Source organism: Hyperolius riggenbachi, chromosome 2, assembly GCF_040937935.1.
Source record: "Hyperolius riggenbachi isolate aHypRig1 chromosome 2, aHypRig1.pri, whole genome shotgun sequence".
NCBI classification, from domain to species: domain Eukaryota; kingdom Metazoa; phylum Chordata; class Amphibia; order Anura; family Hyperoliidae; genus Hyperolius; species Hyperolius riggenbachi.
Window position 1 is genome coordinate 337510562 of NC_090647.1, and position 26603 is coordinate 337537164.

The window sequence follows — 26603 nt, forward strand, 5'->3', positions numbered from 1 at the left end:
GCGCTAAGGGGCCCAAAGTCCAATGAGTACCTTTAGGATTTCACAGGTCATTTTGAGAAATTTCGTTTCAAGACTACTCCTCACGGTTTAGGGCCCCTAAAATGCCAGGACAGTATAGGAACCCCACAAATGACCCCATTTTAGAAAGAAGACACCCCAAGGTATTCAGTTAGTAGTACGGTGAGTTCATAGAAGATTTTATTTTTTGGTCACAAGTTAGCGGAAAATGACAATTTGTGAAAAAAACCAATAAAAATCAATTTCCGCTAACTTGTGACAAAAAAAAATCTTCTATGAACTCACCGTACTACTAACAGAATACCTTGGGGTCTCTTCTTTCTAAAATGGAGTCATTTGTGGGGTTCCTATACTGTCCTGGCATTTTAGGGGCCCTAAACCGTGAGGAGTAGTCTTGAAACAAAATTTCTCAAAATGACCTGTGAAATCCTAAAGGTACTCATTGGACTTTGGGCCCCTTAGCGCAGTTAGGGTGCAAAAAAGTGCCACACATGTGGTATCGCCGTACTCGGGAGAAGTAGTACAATGTGTTTTGGGGTGTATTTTTACACATACCCATGCTGGGTGGGAGAAATAACTCTGTAAATCGACAATTGTGTGTAAAAAAAATCAAAAGATTGTCATTTACAGAGGTATTTCTCCCACCCAGCATGGGTACATGTAAAAATACACCTCAAAACACATTGTACTACTTCTCCGGAGTACGGCGATACCACATGTGTGGCACTTTTTTGCACCCTAACTGCACTAAGGGGCCCAAAGTCCAATGAGTACCTTTAGGATTTCACAGGTCATTTTTGTTTCAAGACTACTCCTCACGGTTTAGGGCCCCTAAAATGCCAGGGCAGTATAGGAACCCCACTAATGACCCCATTTTAGAAAGAAGACACCCCAAGGTATTCCGTTAGGAGTATGGTGAGTTCATAGAAGTTTTTATTTTTTGTCACAAGTTAGCGGAAATTGATTTTAATTGTTTTTTTTTCACAAAGTGTCATTTTCCGCTAACTTGTGACAAAAAATAAAATCTTCTATGAACTCACCATACTCCGTACGGAATACCTTTGGGTGTCTTCTTTCTAGAATGGGGTCATTTGTGGGGTTCCTATACTGCCCTGGCATTTTAGGGGCCCTAAACCGTGAGGAGTAGTCTTGAAACCAAATGTCGCAAAATGACCTGTGAAATCCTAAAGGTACTCATTGGACTTTGGGCCCCTTAGCATACTTAGGGTGTAAAAAAGTGCCACACATGTGGTACCGCCGTACTCAGGAGAAGTAGTATAATGCGTTTTGGGGTGTATTTTTACACATACCCATGCTAAGTGGGAGAAATATCTCTGTAAATGACAATTGTTTGATTTTTTTTTTTTACACACAATTGTCCATTTACATAGAAATTTCTCCCACCCAGCATGGGTATGTGTAAAAATACACCCCACATGTACGGCAGTACCACGTGTGACACTTTTTTGCAGCCTAGGTGCGCTAAGGGGCCCAACGTCCTATTCACAGGTCATTTTGAGGCATTTGTTTTCTAGACTACTCCTCGCGGTTTTAGGGCCCCTAAAATGCCAGGGCAGTATAGGAACCCCACAAGTGACCCCATTTTAGAAAGAAGACACCCCAAGGTATTCCGTTGGGTGTATGGCGAGCTCATAGAAGATTTTATTTTTTGTCACAAGTTAGTGAAAAATGACACTTTGTGAATAAAAAACCAATAAAAATCAATTTCCGCTAACTTTTGACAACAAATAAAATCTTCTATGAACTCGTCATACACCTAATGGAATACCTTGGGGTGTCTTTTTTTCTAAAATGGGGTCACTTGTGGGGTTCCTATATCGCCCTGGCATTTTACTGGCCCAAAACCGTGAGTAGTCTGGAAACCAAATGTCTCAAAATGACTGTTCAGGGGTATAAGCATCTGAAAATTTTGATGACAGGTGGTCTATGAGGGGGCGAATTTTGTGGAACCGGTCATAAGCAGGGTGGCCTTTTAGATGACAGGTTGTATTGGGCCTGATCTGATGAATAGGAGTGCTAGGGGGGGTGACAGGAGGTGATTGATGGGTGTCTCAGGGGGTGGTTAGAGGGGAAAATAGATGCAATCAATGCACTGGGGAGGTGATCGGAAGGGGGTCTGAGGGGGATCTGAGGGTTTGGCCGAGTGATCAGGAGCCCACACGGGGCAAATTAGGGCCTGATCTGATGGGTAGGTGTGCTAGGGGGTGACAGGAGGTGATTGATGGGTGTCTCAAGGTGTGATTAGAGGGGGGAATAGATGCAAGCAATGCACTGGCGAGGTGATCAGGGCTGGGGTCTGAGGGCATTCTGAGGGTGTGGGCGGGTGATTGAGTGCCCTAGGGGCAGATAGGGGTCTAATCTGATAGGTAGCAGTGACAGGGGGTGATTGATGGGTAATTAGTGGGTGTTTAGGGTAGAGAACAGATGTAAACACTGCACTTGGGAGGTGATCGGACGTCGGATCTGCGGGCGATCTATTGGTGTGGGTGGGTGATCAGATTGCCCACAAGGGGCAGGTTAGGGGCTGATTGATGGGTGGCAGTGACAGCGGGTGATTGATGGGTGGCAGTGACAGGGGGTGATTGATGGGTGGCAGTGACAGGGGGTGATTGATGGGTGATTGATAGATGATTGACAGGTAATGAGTGGGTTATTACAGGGGAGAACAGATGTAAATATTGCACTGGCGAATTGATAAGGGGGGGTCTGAGGGCAATCTGAGCGTGTAGGCGGGTGATTGGGTGCCCGCAAGGGGCAGATTAGGGTCTGATCTGATGGGTAACAGTGACAGGTGGTGATAGGGGGTGATTGATGGGTAATTAGTGGGTGTTTAGGGTAGAGAATAGATGTAAACACTGCGCTTGGGAGGTGATCTGATGTCGGATCTGCGGGCGATCTATTGGTGTGGGTGGGTGATCAGTTTGCCCGCAAGGGGCAGGTTAGGGGCTGATTGATGGGTGGCAGTGACAGGGGGTGATTGATGGGTGGCAGTGACAGGGGGTGATTGATGGGTGATTGATAGATGATTGACAGGTGATCAGTGGGTTATTACAGGGAAGGACAGATGTAAATAATGCCCTGGCGAATTGATAAGGGGGGGTCTGAGGGCAATCTGAGCGTGTAGGCGGGTGATTGGGTGCCCGCAAGGGGCAGATTAGGGTCTGATCTGATGGGTAACAGTGACAGGTGGTGATAGGGGGTGATTGATGGGTGATTGATGGGTAATTAGTGGGTGTTTAGAGGAGAGAATAGATGTAAACACTGCGCTTGGGTGGTGATCTGATGTCGGATCTGCGGGCGATCTATTGGTGTGGGTGGGTGATCAGTTTGCCCGCAAGGGGCAGGTTAGGGGCTGATTGATGGGTGGCAGTGACAGGGGGTGATTGATGGGTGATTGACAGGTGATTGACAGGTGATCAGTGGGTTATTACAGGGAAGGACAGATGTAAATAATGCCCTGGCGAATTGATAAGGGGGGGTCTGAGAGCAATCTGAGCATGTAGGCGGGTGATTGGGTGCCAGCAAGGGGCAGATTAGGGTCTGATCTGATGGGTAACAGTGACAGGTGGTGATAGGGGGTGATTGATGGGTGATTAGTGGGTGTTTAGGGTAGAGAATAGATGTAAACACTGCGCTTGGGTGGTGATCTGATGTCGGATCTGCGGGCGATCTATTGGTGTGGGTGGGTGATCAGATTGCCCGCAAGGGGCAGGTTAGGGGCTGATTGATGGGTGGCAGTGACAGGGGGTGATTGATGGGTGGCAGTGACAGGGGGTGATTGATGGGTGATTGACAGGTGATCAGTGGGTTATTACAGGGAAGGACAGATGTAAATAATGCCCTGGCGAATTGATAAGGGGGGGTCTGAGGGCAATCTGAGCGTGTAGGCGGGTAATTGAGTGCCCGCAAGGGGCAGATTAGGGTCTGATCTGATGGGTAACAGTGACAGGTGGTGATAGGGGGTGATTGATGGGTAATTAGTGGGTGTTTAGGGTAGAGAACAGATGTAAACACTGCGCTTGGGAGGTGATCTGATGTCGGATCTGCGGGCGATGTATTGGTGTGGGTGGGTGATCAGTTTGCCCGCAAGGGGCAGGTTAGGGGCTGATTGATGGGTGGCAGTGACAGGGGGTGATTGATGGGTGGCAGTGACAGGGGGTGATTGATGGGTGATTGACAGGTGATTGACAGGTGATCAGTGGGTTATTACAGGGAAGGACAGATGTAAATAATGCCCTGGCGAATTGATAAGGGGGGGTCTGAGGGCAATCTGAGTGTGTAGGCGGGTGATTGGGTGCCAGCAAGGGGCAGATTAGGGTCTGATCTGATGGGTAACAGTGACAGGTGGTGATAGGGGGTGATTGATGGGTAATTAGTGGGTGTTTAGAGGAGAGAATAGATGTAAACACTGCGCTTGGGTGGTGATCTGATGTCGGATCTGCGGGCGATCTATTGGTGTGGGTGGGTGATCAGATTGCCCGCAAGGGGCAGGTTAGGGGCTGATTGATGGGTGGCAGTGACGGGGGTGATTGATGGGTGATTGACAGGTGATCAGGGGGGATAGATGCATACAGTACATGGGGGGGGGGGCTGGGGAGAATCTGAGGGGTGGGGGGTGATCAGGAGGGAGCAGGGGGCGGGGGGGGGGGATAAAAAAAAATAGCGTTGACAGATAGTGACAGGGAGTGATTGATGGGTAATTAGGGGGGGTGATTGGGTGCAAACAGGGGTCTGGGGGTGGGCAGGGGGGGGTCTGATGGGTGCTGTGGGCGATCTGGGGCAGGGGGGGGGGGGAAATCCGTGTGCTTGGTGCAGACTAGAGTGGCTGCAGCCTGCCCTGGTGGTCCCTCGGACACTGGGACCACCAGGGCAGGAGGCAGCCTGTATAATACACTTTGTAAATATTACAAAGTGTATTATACACTTTGTATGCGGCGATCGTCGGGTTAACATCCCGCCGGCACTTCCGTATGGCCGGCAGGATGTTGCGGCGGGTGAGCGGTCGCCAGGCGGAGGATCGCGTCACTGATGACGCGATCGCTCCGCCCATGCCCCTACAAGGACCGCCGCCATTTGTCTATACGGCGGTCCTTGCGGGGTGCACTTCCCGGCCGCCATTTGTCAATACGGCGGTCGGGAAGTGGTTAAACTGTCTAAACAAACGTGTTTCTCCTTGGCATAACGCCTCAGATAACTGTCCCAAGCCTAATTATACCAAGCATGTGGATGACATAAATGTCCACAAAAAGGGTACAGTACATCTGGTCTTTAGTTTTAAGATACATTGTGGAAGATCCCCTCCCCACAACTCCAATAAAAGAGAGAAGAGAAATAAAGAAAGAATAAAGGAGAAAACACTAGAGAGAAAGTCAAAGTACTGAAAGTGAACCTGAACCGCCCAGGTCAGCAAATGTTGTTCTGAGCGATCCTGGGACATAAGAATCAGTTCCTCCATGGCTTCCACTCTTTTCAGCCATGCTTTTATGGAGGGTGGCGTAGGTGACTTCCAGCACAAAGGACTCATTGCTCAAGCAGCATTGATGTAACACTATGGATTTCTTATATGCCTTAAAAGAGTTAGATGTATCATGCAGCAGAAGAACACTAGGGGTAAAAGGAATTCTATCACAAGATATCTGCTCCATCTGTTTGTGCGCTTCATGCTAAAAAGGTTTTATTAACGAGCAGGACCAAAAGACATGGAATAAATTGCCTTCCTCAACTCCACATCTCCGGCTTGGAACCCACAAGAAAGCGCAAAATGCTATCGCAATCGCTATCGATTTGTGATAGCATTTTGCAAGCGATTTTGGGAGCGATTTCCCTGCTCCTACACAATTAATTAGAATTATTATTATTATTTTAGTATTTACAGTATATAGCGCCGACATATTACGCAGCGCTGTACAGTGTATATATATATCTTGTCACTAACTGTCCCTCAAAAGGAGCTCACAATCTAATCCCTACCATTGCCAAATGTCTATATTATGTAGTGTAAGTACTGTAGTCTAGGGCCAATTTTTTAGGGGGAGCCAATTAACTTACCTGTATGTTTTTGGAATGTGGGAGGAAACCGGAGTGCCCGGAGGAAACCTACGCAGACACGGAGAGAACATACAAACTCTTTGCAGATAGTGCCCTGGCTGGGATTCGAACCAGGGACCCAGCGCTGCAAGACGAGAGAGCTAACCACTACGCCACCGTGCTTAGAATGGAATCACTCCCAAAATGCTGCATGTCCTGCGATTGCAATTTCCTTAATCACAATCGCTCTAGTGGAATCTGTCCCATCCATTTACATTGGCAGAGCGTTTAGGGAAATTGACGCATCCAACGAAATACTAAGTGCTTGAGATTTATGGAAGTTAATTTCAAGGTTGGATAAAGCACCAAACTCCTCAAATCTACACATCAAGTTAGGAATAGAAATTAACGGGTCTTGTAGGAAAAAAAGCAGGTCATCTGCAAATGCAGCTACTAGGTGGGAAGAGAAACCAATTGTTAGTCCCTGAATAGTGGGGTCCTGGCTAACTGCAATAAAAAAAAAATGTCTCCAAGCGAGGAAGTAAATCAGAATTGACAAAGGGCATCACTGCTTGGTGCCATTCATATTCCCGGAAGGCACCACACAAGATACCATTCCCCTTAAAGTGTACCAGAGCCGAGGGATTATAAAAGATTTATACATACCTGGGGCTTCCTCCTGCCCCATAAGCTCGGATTACTCCCACTCTGCCATCCTCAGCCTCCTGCAACTCCAGTACCGGGTCTCGTAAATTTAGCCAGTTGCGGCCAGTCTGACATAAGAGAAGTGCGCTATTTACGTATCTCTCCAGCAGCCACTGGAGATATACGTACTGGACGCACTTCTCTTGTGCAGACTGGCCGCGACTGGCTGAAGTTACGGGACCCGGTACTGAAGAGGGAGGAGACTGAGGATGGCGGCGTGAGAGTGATCCGATCTTATGGGGCAGGAGGAAGCCCCAGGTATGTATAAATCTTTTATAAACTCACCTCTGGTTTTCTTTTAACCTTAGCCGACAGATTTGAGTAAAGCAGTCCTATCCAACGGCACATAGTGGGACCAATCCCTATGCGCGACAGGACAGCATGGGTGTAATCCCGTGTCATATTGAAGAAAATATTGTTTATTGCAATTCAACACATAGCACATGCCAGTTGCGTGAAATGCTTCATAAGGAAAACTGTTCTTAAGGTTCATACCCAGGACGTGATTTTACAGACAATTTTTCAGCGACAAATGATTTTATTGCAATATCGCATATGAAAGTTTGTTAAACGATGTTTCATGATGCAGGCCACCTGCGGCGATTATTCGTTTTTGAATGTCCGCCATGTTGGATCACAAAGGATTCATTTCAATCCCCACTGACTTTTACGGTAATTTGCCATAATCGTTAATTTCTGCGGACGCCAACAACGTTTGAAGAGTCGGCCACATAGATCAGAGAGTGACTGTTCGTCGGCTGAGATCCCCAATCTATCTGGCCATGGGTACATAGCTTTAGGTGACTTCTAAATTGCAGAAATGTAAATTATAAGTATACTTCTCTATTAAGACAACCCGTGACAACCTCAGGGTATTTTCAATAGGATAGATAATACATCACATCACCGGATACTTCTAAAACTGGTCTGTTCCTACACTTACCTCTTCCGCCTCCTTTAGTTGTTCAGTCAGCAGTCGCTGCATTGCTTCCTGCTGTTCCCTGTGCCTGTGTTGTTCCTGAATCATTGTCTCTTCAGCTTTCTTCTGGATCTCTTTCAGTTGTTCCAGTTCCTTTTGCTGTCTTTCTTTTTCACTTTGAAGCTCAGCTAATCTCTGCAGCTCCTGCTCTCGTGCAAGTCTACGCTGTTCCCGTTGCTCTCTTTGCTCTCGGCGTCTACTTTGCAGCTCACGATGTAAAGAGACTGAACTGGTTTGCTGGAGACGGATAGCTGTCTGGATAGCTGCAATATACAAGACAGAAGATTTATATCTGTTACTGAGTTAAATTAGGGAAACTTAGCAATTTACTCAGCTAGGAGAAAATGGTATCCCATACAGCAGGAAGGCTGGTGGGGGGCAATTTCTATTGGGTTAAAGTAGGATTACATTCGCAAAAGCTAAAACTTTAGTAACTACTCTTAGTTACCGTACATAAAAGAACATTTGAAAGCAATCCCACACATTATCTGTGTGTAAAAACATATACTTTCATTGCAGAGGGCAGTACAAGATAGCTTATCTCTGGCTAACAGCAAATGTAATTGCTGGCTGAAGCTCTCTGAGGCATGTGCATTCACTCTACCCTGCCCCTCACCTCTCCTTTTCTGCTGAAGTGACTCATCTGTTAGGCAATGTGCTGTTCAGCAGAGGGAGGGTGCAGAATCAAAACACAGTTAAAGAGTGTCTTCTGCCTTTGCCGATGAGACAGAGATAATCCATAAGCCATCTTGTATCTTGCATCCAGTACTGCTCACTGCAGTGAAAGTACCGAATATGTTTTTACACACAGAAAATGTGTGGGATTGCTTTCAAATGTTCTTTTATGTAACTAACAGCTATATCCTATTACTGAACTTTAGGCGAGGGGAGCATAGCCTCATCCTATTTAATTTAAACCACCCCTCAGGTGGAAAAGAACTAGCTTGGGCGATATAATCGCCCAGCAAGTTCTTTACACGCTATCCAAACGCTGTTTTCATGCAGATGTCGTCGCTGCTGCATCTGGGGGTCTCCTTTAAAGGGGAACTGAAGAGAGAGGTATATGGAGGCTGTCATGTTTATTTCCTTTTAATCAATACCAGTTGCCTGGCAGCCCTGCTGGTCTATTTCTCTGCAGTAGTATCTGATTAAAACCAGAAACAAGCATGCAGCTAGTCTTGCCAGATCAGACTTATAAGTCTGAACCACTGAAACACCTGATCTGCTGCATGCTTGTTCAGGGGCTATGGCTAATAGTATTAGAGGCGGAGGATCAGCAGGGCTGCCAGGCAACTGGTATGGTCTAAAAGAAAATAAACATGACAGCTTCCATATACCTCTCTCTTCAGTTCCCCTTTAATAAAGAGAGACCCCTAGAGCTCCCCGTCCAGTCGCACATCGCCGAAGCCCCCCACATAGCTGCACTGTGCACCCCTGGCAATTTAGATACCGCCACAAAAAACTTACGCTGCCTCTCGCCGCAAGTGTCACTGAATTACAGTGTAAATGTCATTGTAATTACTAGGTATCAGAGCCCCGGCAAAGCATCTTTGAAGCTGCCGCTGGGGCTCCCTATTGGTCCACTGTCTGGACCATTTCACTGGCTCAGACAGTGGACCAATGAGGAGCTTCGGCGGGAGCTTCAAAGATGCTTTGCCGGGGCTCCGAAATACACGAATTATAGTGAGATTACACTGTAATTACACAGTCAGGAGACTTTCGAGAGGTGGCTGGTGATTAGCGGCTAGTTGCAACGGTATGAAATTCCTCGGTATCATAACCATCAAAAAAACATGGTATAACAGTATTACGGTATTATACAATTATTTGGACCCGGGGCCCCCCTTACATTAAATAACGTGCCCCCCCACCCCAGTGTGGGGTGCCCCACTCCCTTGGCATACATATAATTAAGCCACCGGGTGATTTGTGGCCCCGGGTAAAACTGTAAAAAGGCTCACCCTGCTCCTAGGAATAGGTGTAGCCAGTAATAGGTGGCCGTAGCATAGGTAGCCAGGGATAGGTGTAGCCAGTAGTAGGTGGCCACAGCAATGGTAGCCAAGGATATGTGTAGCCAGTAATAGGTGGCCGCAGCATAGGTAGTCAGGGATAGGTGTAGCCACTAGTAGATGGCCGTAGCATAGGTAGCCAGGGATAGATGTAGGCAGTAGTAGGTGGCCGCAGTATAGGTAGCCAGGGATAGGTGTAGCCAGTAATCGGTGGCCGCAGTATAGGTAGCCAGGTATAGGTGTAGTCAGTAATCAGTGGCCGCAGTATAGGTAGCCAGTAAAAGGTGGCCACAGTATAGGTAGCCAGGTATAGGTGCAGCCAGTAATAGGTGGCCGCAGTATAGGTAGCCAGGGATAGGTGTAGGCAGTAATAGGTGGCAAAGGTGGACAGGAAAGAGTGCCAGCGATGTAATACTGCCTAAAATGTGCCCAGCTTACCAGTCCTGTGTGCAGAGCTTGGACCGGACACTGAGCGGCAGCAGGATAACGGAGAATGGCAGCGGATACCAGAGAACATTCAGCGCTTCAGCGTGCAATACCAAAGAGAAAGACTTCAAAGGCTTTCTTTTGATTGGCCGTGGTGGTCTTGATGGCGGGACAAGAGCCCCGTCATTGAGCCAATCACTGCGCTCGCTCTTCTCAGCGTGCTGCGTGTGCGCTCCAGCCACTGGCGGGAGCAGCCTCTGAGTTCGAGGCCGTGTCATTATAGGACGCGCGTCACATCCAGCACCTGCGCAGTGTGTCAGCAAGCCTCCCGCAAACAGGAAATAGCTTCGGGAGCTTGCTTTTTAATGGAGGGAGACAGAGAGAAAGGCAATGCGGAGCTGTGATGGCGATGATGTGGAAGGCAGCGTGAAAAAACGGTATTTTGTAAATGTGCATGGTATGGTTACCATGCACATTGAAACCCCAGTATACCGTCATACCGGTACACCGCGGCAATCCTATTATCAGTGGTATGTATATTGCCAGGGGTACCCGCGCAGCTAAGTTGGGGGCTTCGCCAATGTGTGGCAGCCCGACTGGGAGCTCTGGTGGTCTCCGTATTAAAAAAAGACCACCAGATGCACCTGCGGCGGATGTTCAGCGGGTGTGCGCACGTGTGGGGAGCGAGGCCGTGGTGCTTAAGGACAGCACCACAGGGTAAAACCTTGCCCCCCGTTGCCCTTTCGCCTGGTGTGAAGGAAACTGGCAATAGGATTTGCCGGTAATCCTCACGTGATGGCATAATGATAAGTAGCTCACATCTGCAAGCTATTTTTCACCTTGAATAAGATATGGCCCTAAGAGTAATTACTGAAATTTTAGTTTGAGGAGTATAATACAACTTTAAGGAGCAATTCAATAAAGGAAATTGTGAATACTGGTACTTTGCTTCGAGTTCAGTAATACTTTCTTGTGAAAAATTGAAACAATAGTATAAAACTACAAGAGACTGTTATACTATTTTAATAGGTTACTATTTGTTTTACGATACATGGTTAATGGACTTGAAGCAGACTCCTCATTCTGTTTACTGTCTTTTAAAATATTGCTCATGATCACAGACATCCAACAAAAGCAGATATTCCCACTAATGAGCAGGTTGACCACTACAAACACAGTGGAAAATATTGGACAAGCACCTAAAATGTTCAGTGGATGCATTTACTGCATGTTTCAGGAACTGAAAACCACTTCCTATTTCTTTTCACTCTATTTACGTCTGATCAGTTTATAACACGTTATGTTAGTTATTAATGTGAACTGGCTGCAACTGCCATTGGATTTAGTCCCAGACTTCTTCCCACTCTGGTTGATTTATAACCAAGCTTTATCACATAATATCCCCCATGGCTGGAGCAAACTAAATACCAGTACTGTCAAACACTCGACTTAAAATATCTGATTTGTGAACACAGGATTAGAGAAAAGTAAATGGAAAATGGGCAGAAATGTGAAGATAATGAAAGATGCATATCACCTAATGCTGCTTGTCTAATACATTAATATGAAAGTATAATGGTGACACACATCCAGTTTTTCCTCTCAGTGGTTTCTGGCTTAGACTATTCAGCCTCCACCAAGTCTACAGAATGCTACTCCTACACGGCTATCTCATTCTCCCACACCGACACATTTCCTACTGTACTGGCCCACTGTCCATATATACTCCCATAGTCGTTTCTCCTAGCTTCTAGATTTCCCCTCAACTCCCTTAACAATTCTCAGATCTCATGTTCCCTCCATACTTTTCTCAATTTTCCCTCTAAGCTCCCACCATTTACCTCTCATGTCCTAGAGACTATTCACCCATGCAACCACCCCTAAGCTCTCTTAAAGTGGACCTAAACACTCTAACACAGGATAGAAGGAACACATATAGAAATGCAGACTGTATGTGTTTAGAGAGTTTAGCCTGTCTAAACACCCCTCATCTGTGACTAAGCACAAGTTGTAATTGATCCCTCAGCTGTGTCAGCTTCCTGCCACAACACAGAGAGCTAATTGGTAAGCATAGGATGTTAACAATATGTCTGCTTCTATGAAAGCAGGAAGTAAACATTGTTACAGCTGATACAAATCCTGCAATAAATCTGCACTAAGAAATGTTTTTCTTTAAAGGTTGTTATGCTGTTGCATATTTTTTAGAGTAGAGAGGAAGTTCTGAGTTCAGGTCCGCTTTAAACAGCTCTCTCCCATCTAATGTCTCTCTCCATGATCCCTGTTCTCTCATCTCTTACCGCAGTTCTCTGGTAGCAGCAGAGTCCATCTACTTTGCAGTGCTCTACTGCTCCTCCAGGTCCTCCTTCTTGTTGGCTAAACTTGTGCTCATTACTGTCCCTTTAGCACTTAGCTCACTGCTACAGCATTTTTTTCTGAACTTGTTATGTGTACACCTTGAAGGCTCCCTCTGCCCCGCTTCACAGACACATTACCTCTCAGCCACCCTGCTGCTCTACCATAATCCCTCAGCTCTTAGCAACACTGCATTTCTCACAGGGTCACCTGCTGCACCTGCAGTGGTCTTCTCTGATTCACAGATGCAATGTTGACGTATGACAGTGTGGTTGAATAAAGAGAGAAATCCCAGAGCGAGAATGGCATTCAAATGACTGATCACTCACCCCACACGTCCACAATTCAATCACTGGATGGGAGAACCACTGTGAGTTTTCTTCAAAGCAATGGGGGTACTATATTAGGAGGGGAAGCTCTACAGTGTTTCATTATAACAGGGGGGCAGCACTATAATGGGTAGAGTGCAATAATCGAGGCACTGTATTGGGGAAGCACAATGACAGGACTACTATAATGAAAAGAAAAATAAAGAGGGCGCCACTGAGCATCACTCTAACAGGGGCACTGTAATAATGAGCATCACAAATAATGGGGGCATGGCATAGAGGCAGATGAAATGGGGACACATGGAAGGGGGCTAGACATGGAGACTGTTACTGTGAAAAAGTGATTAGCTAACCTTGAATCAGAATTAAAGGGGAGCACCTCAGGACCTGTATGTTCATTTGGAGTTGCATCAAGGGCTGCAAATGTAATTGGGGCACATGGAATGGAGTGACAATTAATGGGGACACAATGGGGAAAACTTACTGAACTAGCATTTTCCATGAAATCCAGTTTACTTATTTATTTGTAAGGGGGATTTGTAAGACAAATACAGTATGTCTCCTGGGGGAATCAGTGCCATCTTGTAAATTAATAAAGCCCTCCAAGGATCTATTTTTGCACATACGTTTTCTCTGCTCCTTATTTTACACTGCTGTACATAATTCTACCTGTCACCCATTCTTGTCGGTGCTTTGTGTCAGATGCACTCATTTCATGGGTTTTTGTGGGCGTTTTAACACAGAACATACAACGACGTCCATCTCTGTCTGGAAGTATCTGTAATAAAAAACAAAAAAGAGAAGTATGTTAGGGATCTATTTTGCTACTTTTTTCCTCCCGTGAGCACAGATCACTTGGTCGCTTAAGCCCTGTTACTACATCTCTCTGCTAGTAATGCTTTATGGCCAGCTTTGAAGCTACAGCTCAGTCTCACAATGATTAGAATTTGCTGAGCTGCAGTGCTGGCCACAGAGATAATCAGCTGGAAGCATAGGAAGGAGCTTAATGGTGATAGTTTCTTTCTAGCTGGAAAGTTCCCACTGTTTGAAGTTGCATGAGCTTGCCTATAAGTAAAAGAGAAACTGTGACCAAGAATTGAACTTCATCCCAATCAGTAGCTGATACCCCTTTTCCCATGAGAAATCCATTCCTTTTCTCAAACGGATCATCGGGGGCTCTGTATGGCTAATATTGTGGTGAAACCACTCCCACAGGAAACTGTGAGGACTATGGTCCTGGCAGTTTCCTGTCTGTGAACCTTGTTGCATTGTGGGAAATAGCTGTTTACAGCTGTTTCCAACTGCCAAAAAAGCAAGCAGCAGCTACTTCCACTGACATCATCTGCCAGCAGTAAAAATGTCACTATGATAAATGTCAGAATGTAAATCAGGGAGAGGAAAGCTTTTACAATGGGCAAACACTGACTAAATCATTTATACATAATTATTGTAAAAATTAAGCACTTTTTTATTACATGATTTCTACTGGAGTTCCTCTTTAAGCTATGTGTATGTCATGTCTCGCCTCTCCTTTCTAGAGTTTGAAAGTGACAACTATTGTCCAGTAGTTCTACAAAGTGAGAAAGACTGTCAGCATTAGTGTGTCAGCCGTCTTTCTTGTCAAATAGCAATAATATAATTTGTAGCCAGAGGCAGTGGCGTACCTAGGGCATTTGACACCCGGTGCTGGGTATTATGGAGGCACCTCCCCCAAAAAAAGGAAAGGAGCGAGTGGCATACTAAGCTTGCCACGGTGGGTAATGCCAGGTATAGGTGCCCCCTGTATAGGTAATCTAGTTGCCCCAGTATATGTAATAAAGTTGCCCCCAGTATAGGTAGCTAGCATAGTTGCCCCCAGTGTAGCTAGTATGGTGGCCCCCAATATAGCTGCCCCCAGTATAGCTAGTATAGTTGACCCCAGGATAGGCAGTATAGTTGCCCCCAGAATAGCTAGTATAGTTGCCCCCAGAATAGCTAGTATAGTTGCCTCCAGAATAGCTAGTATAGTTGCCTCCAGAATAGCTAGTATAGTTGCCCCCCGTATAGCTGCTGCCCCCAATGTAGGTAGTATTTCTGCTGCCCCCAATGTAGGTAGTATTTCTACTGCCCCCAGTGTAGCTAGTATAGTGGCCCCCAGTATAGCTGCCCCCAGTATAGGTAGTATAGTGGCCCCCAGTGTAAGTAGTATAGCTGCCCCCAGTGGAGCTAGTATAGTTGCCCCAGTATAGCTAGTATAGTGGCCCCCAGTTTTAGTATAGCTTCCCCAGTGTAGCTAGTACAGTGGCCCCCAGTATAGATGCCCCCAGTTTAGGTAGTATAGTGGCCTCCAGTATAGCTACTATAGTGGCCCCCAGTGTAGGTAGTATAGCTGCCCCTAGTGTAGCTAGTATAGCGGCCCCCAGTGTAGCTAGTATAGTGGCCCCCAGTGTAGCTAGTATAGTGGCCCCCAGTGTAGCTAGTATAGTGGCCCCCCAGTATAGTGGCCCCAGTATAGCTAGTACAGTGGCCCCCAGTGCAGCTAGTATAATGGCCCCCAGTGTAGCTAGTATAGTGCCCCCCGTGTAGCTAGTATAGTGGCCCCCCAGTGCAGCTAGTATAGTGGCCCCCCAGTGCAGCTAGTATAGTGGCCCCCCAGTGTAGCTAGTATAGTGGCCCCCCAGTGTAGCTAGTATAGTGGCCCCCCAGTGTAGCTAGTATAGTGGCCCCCCAGTGTAGCTAGTATAGTGGCCCCCCAGTGTAGCTAGTATAGTGGCCCCCCAGTGTAGCTAGTATAGTGGCCCCCCAGTGTAGCTAGTATAGTGGCCCCCCAGTGTAGCTAGTATAGTGGCCCCCAGTGTAGCTAGTATAGTGGCCCCAGTGTAGCTAGGAGGGGTAGCGGGGACAGCGGCGGGTAGGGAGGACAGATCCCCCCTCCCCCCCTCACCTGGGTCCCCTCTTTCTGCCTCTCTTCCCCTCCAAAATGCAGGCAGCAAACAGGCAGGGCGGGCAGGAGGAGAATAACTCACCTCACTTCCGCGTTCCAACTGCTGGAACGCTGCGTCGCCGTCATGTGTCTCTCCTGCGCCTTCAATGCTGGGCACTGTGCTTCCGCTCATAAGGAAGCACAGTGGGCGGCATTGAAGGCGCAGAAGAGGCGTGTGACGGCGATGCAGCGTTCCAGCAGCTGGAACGCGGAAGTGAGTTGAGTTATTCTCCTCCCGCCCGCCCCTGCCTGTTTGCTTCCCGCATTTTGGAAGGGAAGAGAGGCAGAAGGAGGGGACCCAGGTGAGGGGGGGGGGGGGGGAAATCTGTCCTCCCTACCCACCGCTGTCGCCGCTACCCCTCCTAGCTACAGTGGGGCCACTATACTAGCTACACTGGGGGGCCACTATACTAGCTACACTGGGGGGCCACTATACTAGCTACACTGGGGGGCCACTATACTAGCTGCACTGGGGGGCCACTATACTAGCTGCACTGGTGGCCTCTATAGGCTTGGGCTTGAAAAAACTTCAGAGAACACAGACTCAGCTATAATGATTCCTGAGCAAACCCAGACTGAATGCTCAGTCGGGGATTTTATCAGGGCTAATAAGAAGCAGGCTGAGCAGTGAAGAATGAAACAGAGAGCAGGGTAGATGTTTTCTCTAATGTTCCCACTGATATATATGGTAAAATAGACGAGGGTGCTTCGTCTCTGGTTCACTTTAAGTGGTTAGTACATTTGCAAAAATCTCAAGTACATTTTTTTCACATTGTAATTATGGGGTGTTGGGTGTAGAATTCTGAGTAAACAATGAATTTAATCAATTCTGGAATACGTCTGTAATGCTAGTTTCTATTCACTAGCAATATGCCATTAATACGGACCTGAACTCAGAACTTCCTCGCTGCTCTAAAAGATAAGCAACAGCATAATAACCTTTAAAGAAAAATGTACTTGTTACAGCTGATACAAATCCTGCAATAAATCTAGTGTGTCTACTTCCTGCTTTCAAGGAAACAGGTGTATTGTTAACATCCTGTGTTTACAAATTAGCTGCACCGCCGTGGCAACCAGCGGGCATAGCTGAGAGATCAAATTACACTTGTGATTATTCACAGATAAGGGGAATTAGGCTAAACTAATACATACAGGTTGAATTTCGCTCTGTTTTCCTTCTTTTCTGTGCAAGAGTTCAGGTCCACTTTAAAGGACAACTGTAACAAGAGGTGTATGGAGGCTGCCATATTTATTTCCTTTTAAGCAATACAAGTTGCCTGGTTATCCTGCTGATCATCTGCCTCTAATACTTTTAGCCATAGACCCTTAACAAGCATGGAGCATATCAGGTGTTTCTGACATTATTGTCAGATCTGACAAGATTATCTGCATGCTTGTTTCTGGTGTTATTCAGACACTACTGCAGCCAAATAGAACAGCAGGGCTGCCATGCAACTGATATTAATGAATAAGGAGAAAAGCGCTTCACCACTAAAAAAGTGCTATCTGCACTCAATGAGTTGGAGCTGCTTCTTCAATTTTTAGTAAAGACAGTTCACACTGAAGGTAACGCATACACAACCCTATCAGATGGGCAAAAAAGTTCACAAGTCCTTCACACAGTTCAGGTCTGTCAACAGTGCTATGCAGTCTTCATGGACCGCGGTCTGCAAGGACTAGTGAAGACTGCATAGCACTGTTGACAGACCTGAACTGTGTGAAGGACTTGTGAACTTTTTTTGCCCATCTGATAGGGTTGTGTATGCGTTACCTTCAGGGTGAAATGCAACTGATATTGTTTAATATGGCAGCCTACATATTCCTCTTATTACAGTTGTCCTTTAAGTACCGACATTTGATTTGCTTTTAATGAACTCTATCCATTCAAAGCAATTAGAAATCAAGGGCTGGTTCACACCCATGCGCTTCTGAGTAGCATTTCAGCTCTTTATTGATTGCAGGAGTTCAGCAAAGAGATGTGACAAATATATCCCCATGGGATCATTCTCACTCGAGCGCTTGAGATTAGGATAAATAGCAAATGCACTGCAAACAACATTTTGGTGGCAAACAGTTTGTGATTCTCAGTTTCCCGAACAAGAATCACAAACTGCAATCGCTTAAAAATTGTGATCCGAGTGTGAACTATGCCTAAAAACAAATGTAGCGAAGTAACAAGTAACAGTTGAGATGTTATTGGCTGCTTTAAACCAGGCACTGGCACTTTGGGCTAAATCCTTAATTAAGTTTATGAAACTAAGTAGCTGTGACTAAGGGGAACTGAAAGACTATTAACCGCTGTAGAACAGGATCTTAACATACAACATTCTAGGAAATTACCTCTGAGGTCAGACCTCAGCGACAGAAGAAAAAGCAATTTTACCCATGTAATGCACATCTCTAAAAATCCAGTACAGTCACACACAGGAATATCAAAGGATTACAATGTCAGCCTCATACATGAAACTTGCAGTTCAAACTTTCACTACGACAGGTGGCAGCAGACACAGGAACATGGAAGATAATTCATGGTTTTACAGCATTTAATTTCTGTATTTATTTATCTATCTCTACAGCTATTCAAATATACAATACTGTATATGCCATGGCATGTATGAACTTTATCTACAGTAGTGTCAGCTCATGCATGCGTTATGTGAGCGTGTGCTGAGCACATAATAAAAGTAGGGGTAGATGCTTCTAGGGAGGGGAGCATGGCTTTATAAGAGCACCCATTGGAACAGTCTTCTGACAGGAGGTTGCTGTACATTTCAGTAGTCTGGAGCTGTCACATGGATGGCATACAGTCAGTGGCGTAGCTAAGGAGCTGTGGGCCCCGATGCAAGTTTTACAATGGGGCCCCCCTAGCACTCTATACATAACAATTGATACGACGCACCAAAACCTGCCAATGGCAACTACAGTGTCAGAGGAGCAAGAAGGGGATGGGGAACAGTTTGTTAATGATAACCACTACTCAAAGTATCTATTAGAAGTGATTATTATGAGCACAGGACTAATAGAGAGCTAATACTGTAATTGAGGGAGGGTCCTTCGGGGCCCCTCTGGCCCAAGGGCCCCGATGCGGCCGCTACCTCTGCACCCCCTATTGCTACGCCCCTGCATACAGTGCTCCTGACCACTGTGAAGTGCAGTATTCAGCAGAACATGATGTGCAGATATCTGCTCAACAAAGGAGAGAAGTGGCCACAGGCAAACAAAGGCTGCAAATTGAAGAGAAGTTGAAGAAATGCACAGACAATAAATTTACACAGCTAATCTTGATCACCATCTCTCGACTGATTTGCCAGCAGCCACTCCTGTGACATGCTTAGTGTAAATTTGCATATTCTGTGAATCAGGGCCAGTCCTAGACTTTTTGCTGCCTAAGGCAAACTTGTGAGAATGCAACCCCCCCCCCCCCCCCCCCCGATTTGGAATGATGGCACAGCACTGCTTCATGTAATGTTCTCAGTCAGCAAGGGAGCATAAGCAACAACTAGAGACATGACATGCTGCAGCTCAACACAATAACACACTGGCTGGCTGGGAGTCTGATACAAAAAACTGCTCACCCTCAGCCAGTCAGCCGTCCTCCATTCCTCCTCAGTCAGGACAGCTGTGCAACCTCCTCCTTTCTGCTGTGCAAGTCAAATGAAACACTGCTGCTCTCCTGCTTCCCCCTTCTCACTCACTGTCAGACTCCTCACACAGCACAACAAGCTGCTTTTCCCCAATGATGACCTCTTCTCCTCGCTCGCACTCACTTCTCCTACTCTGACTGCGTGCTGTAAGTGTAAACACACAATACAAACTGTGGTGATATATTGGGGTGCTGATAATGTTAAGGATAATAACAGAACATATTTCTGTCTTTTTTCTGTCTACTGGGTAAAACCTCAGATGTGTATTGTGCTTGGTAGTAATTGGCCACCTGGCCAGAGTAATCTGAAGGATAATGTAAGTCTGCATGTAAATGTACATTACCTCTGCCCTCATTGTCCAGCCGGGGAAACTGTGTGTACTGCTAATTAGCGGCCAATTGAGGAAGAATAGGCTGGTCGGCATGGCTTTTGAACTGGAATCAGCCATTGTCCCATCATACAAAGCAAGCCTGCCAGACTGTTGGGGATGGGAAGCGGACACCTGAAGGGGTTGGAAATTTCTACAGACTTTAAAAACGGAAGTGGAATTGCTTTGAAATCTGTAAGTGTAAACAGGATTACAGGCAAACTGCTACCTGTAACCAAAATTCGATCTTTTCATGGATGTGCTAAAATACACTTTAACCAAGGAAATAATGTGGAGGAAGCTTTTTGATGTCTGCAGAGTTCAATGGGTGACATTGTGTCCTGCCAAACTTCAAGAAGCTAAAACAGGAACCCCCTTTGAAGTGCATATCACAAGAAGGATTATGACAAGCGTTCGGTGATGTCACAAACGGGGAAACTGCATTAGTTCCTGGGGGCTGGACATTAAATGCCCCAGGGGACACTTCGGCCTATTTAAGGTGGCCCAGGACAGCCACCGGTGTCTTCTCTCGGAGGTAGCGAATAGCTAGGGAGGATCGCGACTCCTGGTCGAAACGGCGTCCTCCCGTCAAACAACGTTCTAACCTAAGCTGGTAACGTTCTTTTTTCCCCCGTTTATTTTTACGCAAATATCCGTGTGTGTTATCTTTGTAACTTTTATCTTGTAACTATTTTTACTTTGTTTTTTGTAATCTTTTTGTATATATTAAGTTCTGCATTGTTCTATGTTTTTCTAGAATATTAAATTATTATTTAATAAGTTTGACTTCTGCCGTACTAAACTAACACTCATAGCCTAGAAGAGACTGAAGTGTAACCGTGTATAAGTTCATGCCTAATTGTACGCTTGAGCAACACTACCGTATGAAATTGTAATTGCATTGTGTGTGGGGGCGTTTGTCATACGTTGGCCTAAGCGCGCAGCTGACCCAACGTACGAACAACGCCAGTGCGAGTAGCGACTGCAGAGTGGCTAACAGTATCGTTCGGAACGACTGTTAGTGGGTCTTTGCTTCACGACAGTGTAAGATTGCAACTGTGTGTGTGTGTGGGTGCGTGGCGTTCCCGTATTTGGCCTAAGCGCAAAGCTGACCCAAATACGAAAACGCAGATTGCGTATTGAGCACTCAATAGCTGAGTGAACGTGTCTAGCAACGCTAGTGGTGGCAGTGGGAAGTGTTTGAGGGGTTCCAGCCTTGTTTGTAGCTTAAATAAGGCTGTTCCCCGCTTAATCTGGTCAAACCCGCAGTCGGGAACCGTATACGCAGGCGTGCCGCGGGCCGGTTCCTGACATAATTGGCTGGCAGTGGTGGCATCGTTTAGTACATTAGTACGCAGTTTAGCTCGCTATTCTGAGTACTAAAGGCTGGAAGCTTGCTAGAAGCAACTAGCCTACAGAAGTCTACTCAGTGCAGAATCTATATACTTTTTTTTTTGTTCAAAGATACACACTTGGTGTTTGCTTTCCCTTCCCCCCCTTTTTTTCTTTTTATTTTTTGCAACACGATGGCTCAGAAAGCATCCAGCTATGCAAGGCAAAACAAAGAGATGCTACTCAACCTGTGTGAGCACAGAGGCATCGAGACGGTGAGCGGCCAGACTAAGGAGCAGTTAGTTCGTGCGCTCGAGGAGCATGATGAGGCAGAGCAAGCCCGTGCTTCAACCTCAGCGGGTGCAGCTCACGACACGCCAGAGGAGGAATCGCTCCCGCCACAGAATGCGAGTGGAGACGATGTCCTGGATGATCCACCGAACACGGAGATGACATCTCTGGAAGCCGACCTACAGCTACTAGGTTCGGCTGAGCCCGAACTGCGCCTAAAGCTGATTCTGGAACATCGGCAAGCAGAGAGGGAAATACGACAAGCCCAGAGGGAACAAGCTGCCCAGCGACTCCAGGCCGAGAGGGAAAGACACCAGGCCGAGAGGGAACAAGCTGCCCAGCGACTCCAGGCCGAGAGGGAAAGTGCTGAACGGCAACACCAGCTGGAGCTGGCTAAACTTCAGCAGCAGAACCGGTCTGCTGGACCCGCAGAACGCGAAGGTGAGCGAGTCCACAGAATCCCCCTGGATAAGTTCCCCGCTATGGACAAGGACTCTGACATAGACACTTTCCTACAGGGGTTTGAAAGGACTTGTCGGCAGTATGGGGTGCCCCGTGAGCAGTGGGCAAGATACCTCACACCAGGGCTGAGAGGCAAGGCCCTGGAGGCGTTTGTGAGTCTCCCCCAGGAGGAAGAAACAGACTTTGAGGCAATTAAGAAAGCCATCATTGCACGATACCACCTCACGCCAGAGGTGTATCGCAAACGTTTCAGGACAGTGCAGCGAAGTCCTAATGACAGTTACCTGGATCATGCGTGCAACCTGCGCACTGCCTTCCAGCAGTGGGTAAAAGGACTGGCTGTTGAAACCTTTGATGCCCTGCAGGAACTGATAATAAAAGACCAGTTCCTCCACACTTGCCCTGTTGAGGTCCGGCAGTTTGTACGGGACCGAGAGCCAAAGACCGTGGATGAGGCAGCAAAAGTTGCTGATGCCTACACGTCCAATCGAGCATCTGACTTTCGAAGGACTACGGCGCCCAGCTGGAAGGGAGAAAAGCCTGCGAGACCTTCTCCTCTGAGCACCCAGCGAAGCCAAGTCCCGCAGCCGCCTGGAGGTAGAACAGCCACCGTTGACACTCGGAGATGTTTTGCCTGTAACAAACCGGGTCACATCAGTGCTACGTGCCCAGAGAAGAAGAAGGAAGCCCCAAACTCTGGCGGGGCCCGGAATGCGTTGTGTGCCACCAGGAATGCAGGTAGCTATGCAGAGAATCTGCAACCTGTCACGGTTGGGGATACAGTTACCACCGGTCTAAGAGACACTGGAGCAGAGGTGACTCTAGTGCACCCCCAGCTTGTGAACCCTGAGAAATACATTCCTGGCAAGACTATGGCTGTCAAAGGAGTTGGGGGTGTCACCCCCGCCATACCCACCGCCTTGGTCCACCTGGATTGGGGGTCCGGCAGCGGAATGAAAGAAGTGGGGGTAACGGATGCCATCCCCACGAACGTTTTGTTGGGTACTGACCTGGGACGGTTAGTGGCCCGGTATGAGCCTACTCCACACCCCATGGAGCCTGCATCCCCCGCAGAAGTTCAGGACTCTTGCAAGGTACTGTGTGATAATGCTGTGCAAGCGGGGAGTGCTGGTGAGGCCCCAGGGGCTACGGACTGTGTACTAGGAGCCAGCCCTAGTGAGTCTCCAGTGCTCAGGCCTGGAGGGGGACACGTTGTTACCCTGAATGCAGATAATGTTGATGTAAAATGTGATGTGTTGCATAATGACATGTGTGCAGTGAACGCTCCGTCAGCTGCAGTGGTGACCCGCAGTGCTCACCGGGCTGCAGCAGACGAATTGTCCACTGAAGGGGCTGATGTCACTGGGTCGGGCTCTTCCACTTCAGAGCCTGGCTCTGAGGACCCAGAGGCCTCTCAGTTTGCCACCTCCCTGGTGCCTGTGGCCGACAGCGCTGAGTTTTCCGAGGCTGTGCGACTTGATAGCAGCCTGGAAGAGCTCAGGAGTCTTGCGGACAGGGCACCGGTGGAGGGCGACAAAGTGAGGGTGTACTGGGAACACGGCAGACTGTACAGAGAGGTTATTCCCTCTGAGCTGTCTGGAGTTGAGGAGGCCGACCGGCAGTTGATTGTTCCCCACAGGTACAGGGAGCAGCTATTAAGAATAGCACATGAGGTGCCCCTGGCTGGTCACTTGGGGATCCGCAAGACCAAATCACGGCTTGCCCACAATTTTTATTGGCCCCACATGGGGACAGATATTGCTGATTTTTGCCGGTCTTGTGTCGCCTGTCAGCGGGTCGGCAAAGCCGGTGACACCGACAAAGCCCCACTGAGGCCCTTACCCATAATAGAGGAGCCCTTCCAAAGGGTTGCTGTTGACATAATTGGGCCTCTAGCGATACCCAGCAGCACAGGGAAACGTTTCATTCTTACGGTGGTAGATTATGCCACTCGCTACCCTGAAGCTGTAGCCCTGAGCTCCATACGGGCAGACAAGGTTGCGGACGCATTGGTGCGCATTTTCTCACGGGTCGGTTTTCCCCGTGAAATGCTCACCGATCACGGCCCGCAATTCATGTCGCGCCTAATGGAATGCCTCTGTAAACAAATGCAGGTAGAACACATCATGGCCAGCCCTTACCACCCCCAGACAAATGGGTTATGTGAGCGGTTCAATGGTACTCTGAAACAGATGCTAAGGGTGTTTGTTGAATCGCAAGGGAAAGACTGGGAGCGATACCTGCCCCACTTACTGTTTGCTTATCGTGAGGTGCCCCAGGCATCCACCGGGTTCTCGCCCTTTGAGCTATTATATGGGAGGAGGGTACGCGGACCCCTCGATCTCATTCGAGAGGTCTGGGAGGGGCAGGACATGGGTCCCGGGGTCTCCATAGTGGAATACGTTCTAAAGTTCCGGGAAAAGATGGACACCCTGGTGGGGTTAGTGCGAGAGAATCTGACTCAAGCCCAGGCCACCCAGAAGCAGTGGTATGACCACGGGGCTAGGGAGAGAGTTTATGAGGTAGGTCGCCAGGTATGGGTCCTAAACCCGATGCGACAGAATAAGCTGCAGGCCGCTTGGGATGGGCCCTATACCATACATAGGAAGATTAGTGATGTGACCTATGTGGTCGCGCTGGATGACCGAGGTAAGCAGCTGAAAACATACCATGTAAATATGTTAAAGGAACATCATGCTAGAACCGCTTGCGCTCTCCCTGTCTGCAGTTTGCTACCGGACGGTGAAGCAGAGGCCCTGGTTGACATCCTGGCATCCACCCAGGAAACTGACTCTGTTGCCGAGGTGCAGATAAATCCGGAGTTGACAGCAGAGCAGCAGGCTGGGCTATCTGATGTGCTGACCCTTTACCGTGGTACCTTTACAGCCCGCCTTGGTCTGACCAGCCTGGCTGTACACCATGTTGACACCGGAAATAACAAGCCGGTTAGACAGTCAGCCTATAGAGTCTCCCCTGAGGTTCAGGCCCACATCAGCAAGGAGATTGAGGAAATGCTGTCACTTGGGGTGATCCAACGGTCGCACAGCGCATGGGCATCACCTGTAGTGCTAGTACCCAAACGGGACCAGACCACTCGGTTCTGTGTAGATTATCGAAAACTAAATTTGATAACTGCGTCAGATGCTTACCCAATGCCGAGGGTCGACGAATTGTTAGATAAGCTAGCTGGCGCGCAATATCTAACAATCGTGGATTTGAGTCGGGGATACTGGCAGGTCCCTCTAACAGCTGAGGCACGGGAGAGGTCTGCCTTTATCACCCCTTCAGGTCTGTTTGAATTTAATGTAATGCCTTTTGGAATGAAAAACGCCCCGGCCACCTTCCAAAGGGTTGTAAATGGTCTCCTGGAAGGTTTGGAACACTGCGCTGTCGCCTACCTAGATGACATCGCCGTGTTTAGCGCCAACTGGAACGACCACTTAGCACAGCTGTCACAGGTTTTGGGGCGCATCACTGCAGCAGGACTAACACAGTCAAGCCTAGCAAGTGTCAGATCGGCATGAAACAGGTACAGTACCTGGGACATGTGGTGGGGGGGGGAGAGCTTCGTCCAGATACGGGGAAGGTAGATGCCATTGTGTCCTGGCCCACCCCCCAAACGAAGAAACAGATTCAGTCCTTCTTAGGAACGGCTGGGTACTATAGAAAGTTTGTCCCCAACTACAGTGCCCTCGCCAAGCCATTGACAGATCTCACCAAAAAGAAGCTGCCCAAGCAGATTCTCTGGACGCCAGAATGTGAACAGTCATTCACAGCTCTGAAGAGGGCCCTAGCCAGCCCTCCCGTGTTGCAAGCGCCGGACTTCAGCCGACGGTTTGTGGTCCAGACGGACGCCTCAGCCTTTGGCCTGGGTGCTGTGTTAAGCCAGGTAAACCAGACTGGGGAAGAACATCCGATTCTGTATTTAAGTCGGAAGCTGCTACCCCGGGAGGTAGCCTACGCCACCATAGAGAAAGAGTGCTTGGCAATTGTATAGGCCCTACAAAAGCTGCAGCACTACCTCTATGGTCGCGTATTCACGGTCGTCACCGACCACAACCCTCTTAGTTGGTTACATCGGGTTTCTGGTGACAATGGAAAATTGCTGAGATGGAGCTTGGTTCTCCAACAATATACCAACGTTGTTGTGACAGCGCTCCTCTGACGACCTAAACAAACAAACACAGTCGCCTATAGTGCATTAATGTTATACAAGTCAGCGATATAGCAATACACTCCACCCCACACGTGCATAGGTGACAACAGTGAGTTCCACTCTCAGTGAAATATAGCCCCTTTGGTATAGCAGCTCACCAGATGGACACCACCTCAGATTCCAGGTGGGTCTAATGCGTGGCCTTCAAGCGGCTAACTATAGATCACAGCCTCCACACTTCAATGTAAGCAGCCTCCACACTTTGTTTGGTAGTAGAAAAAGGCTCCAGGTTTAATTGCACATATTGCACATATCCACATGTAAAACAATATAAAATACACATAGCGTAATCCAATTTTAAAAAACAGAAATGGCCCGCGCAACCGCGCAATATAGCGCACTCACTCAGGTAGATGTATCATAGGCATATCGGGCATCAGCCCACCAATAACGCTCTCCTTGTTTACAGCGGCACCGGCGTCCCGACTCTCCGCTTTCCTTCAAAGTATGCGTCCGAATTCCC

At 47.7% G+C, this 26603-nt stretch overlaps 1 protein-coding gene across 2 annotated transcripts in view; it reads right to left on the reverse strand.

Annotated features, from left to right (window-relative positions):
• Nucleotides 1-26603, reverse strand: part of DEF6 (DEF6 guanine nucleotide exchange factor) — a 103078-nt gene that overhangs the window by 14531 nt on the left and 61944 nt on the right. For both annotated transcript variants that reach the window (XM_068269405.1, XM_068269404.1), the window contains exons 6-7: nucleotides 13536-13644; nucleotides 7715-8013 (exon numbers count right to left, since the gene is read on the reverse strand). In XM_068269405.1, the coding sequence (XP_068125506.1) occupies nucleotides 7715-8013; nucleotides 13536-13644 (408 nt within the window). The remainder of the gene's footprint in view (nucleotides 1-7714; nucleotides 8014-13535; nucleotides 13645-26603) is intronic.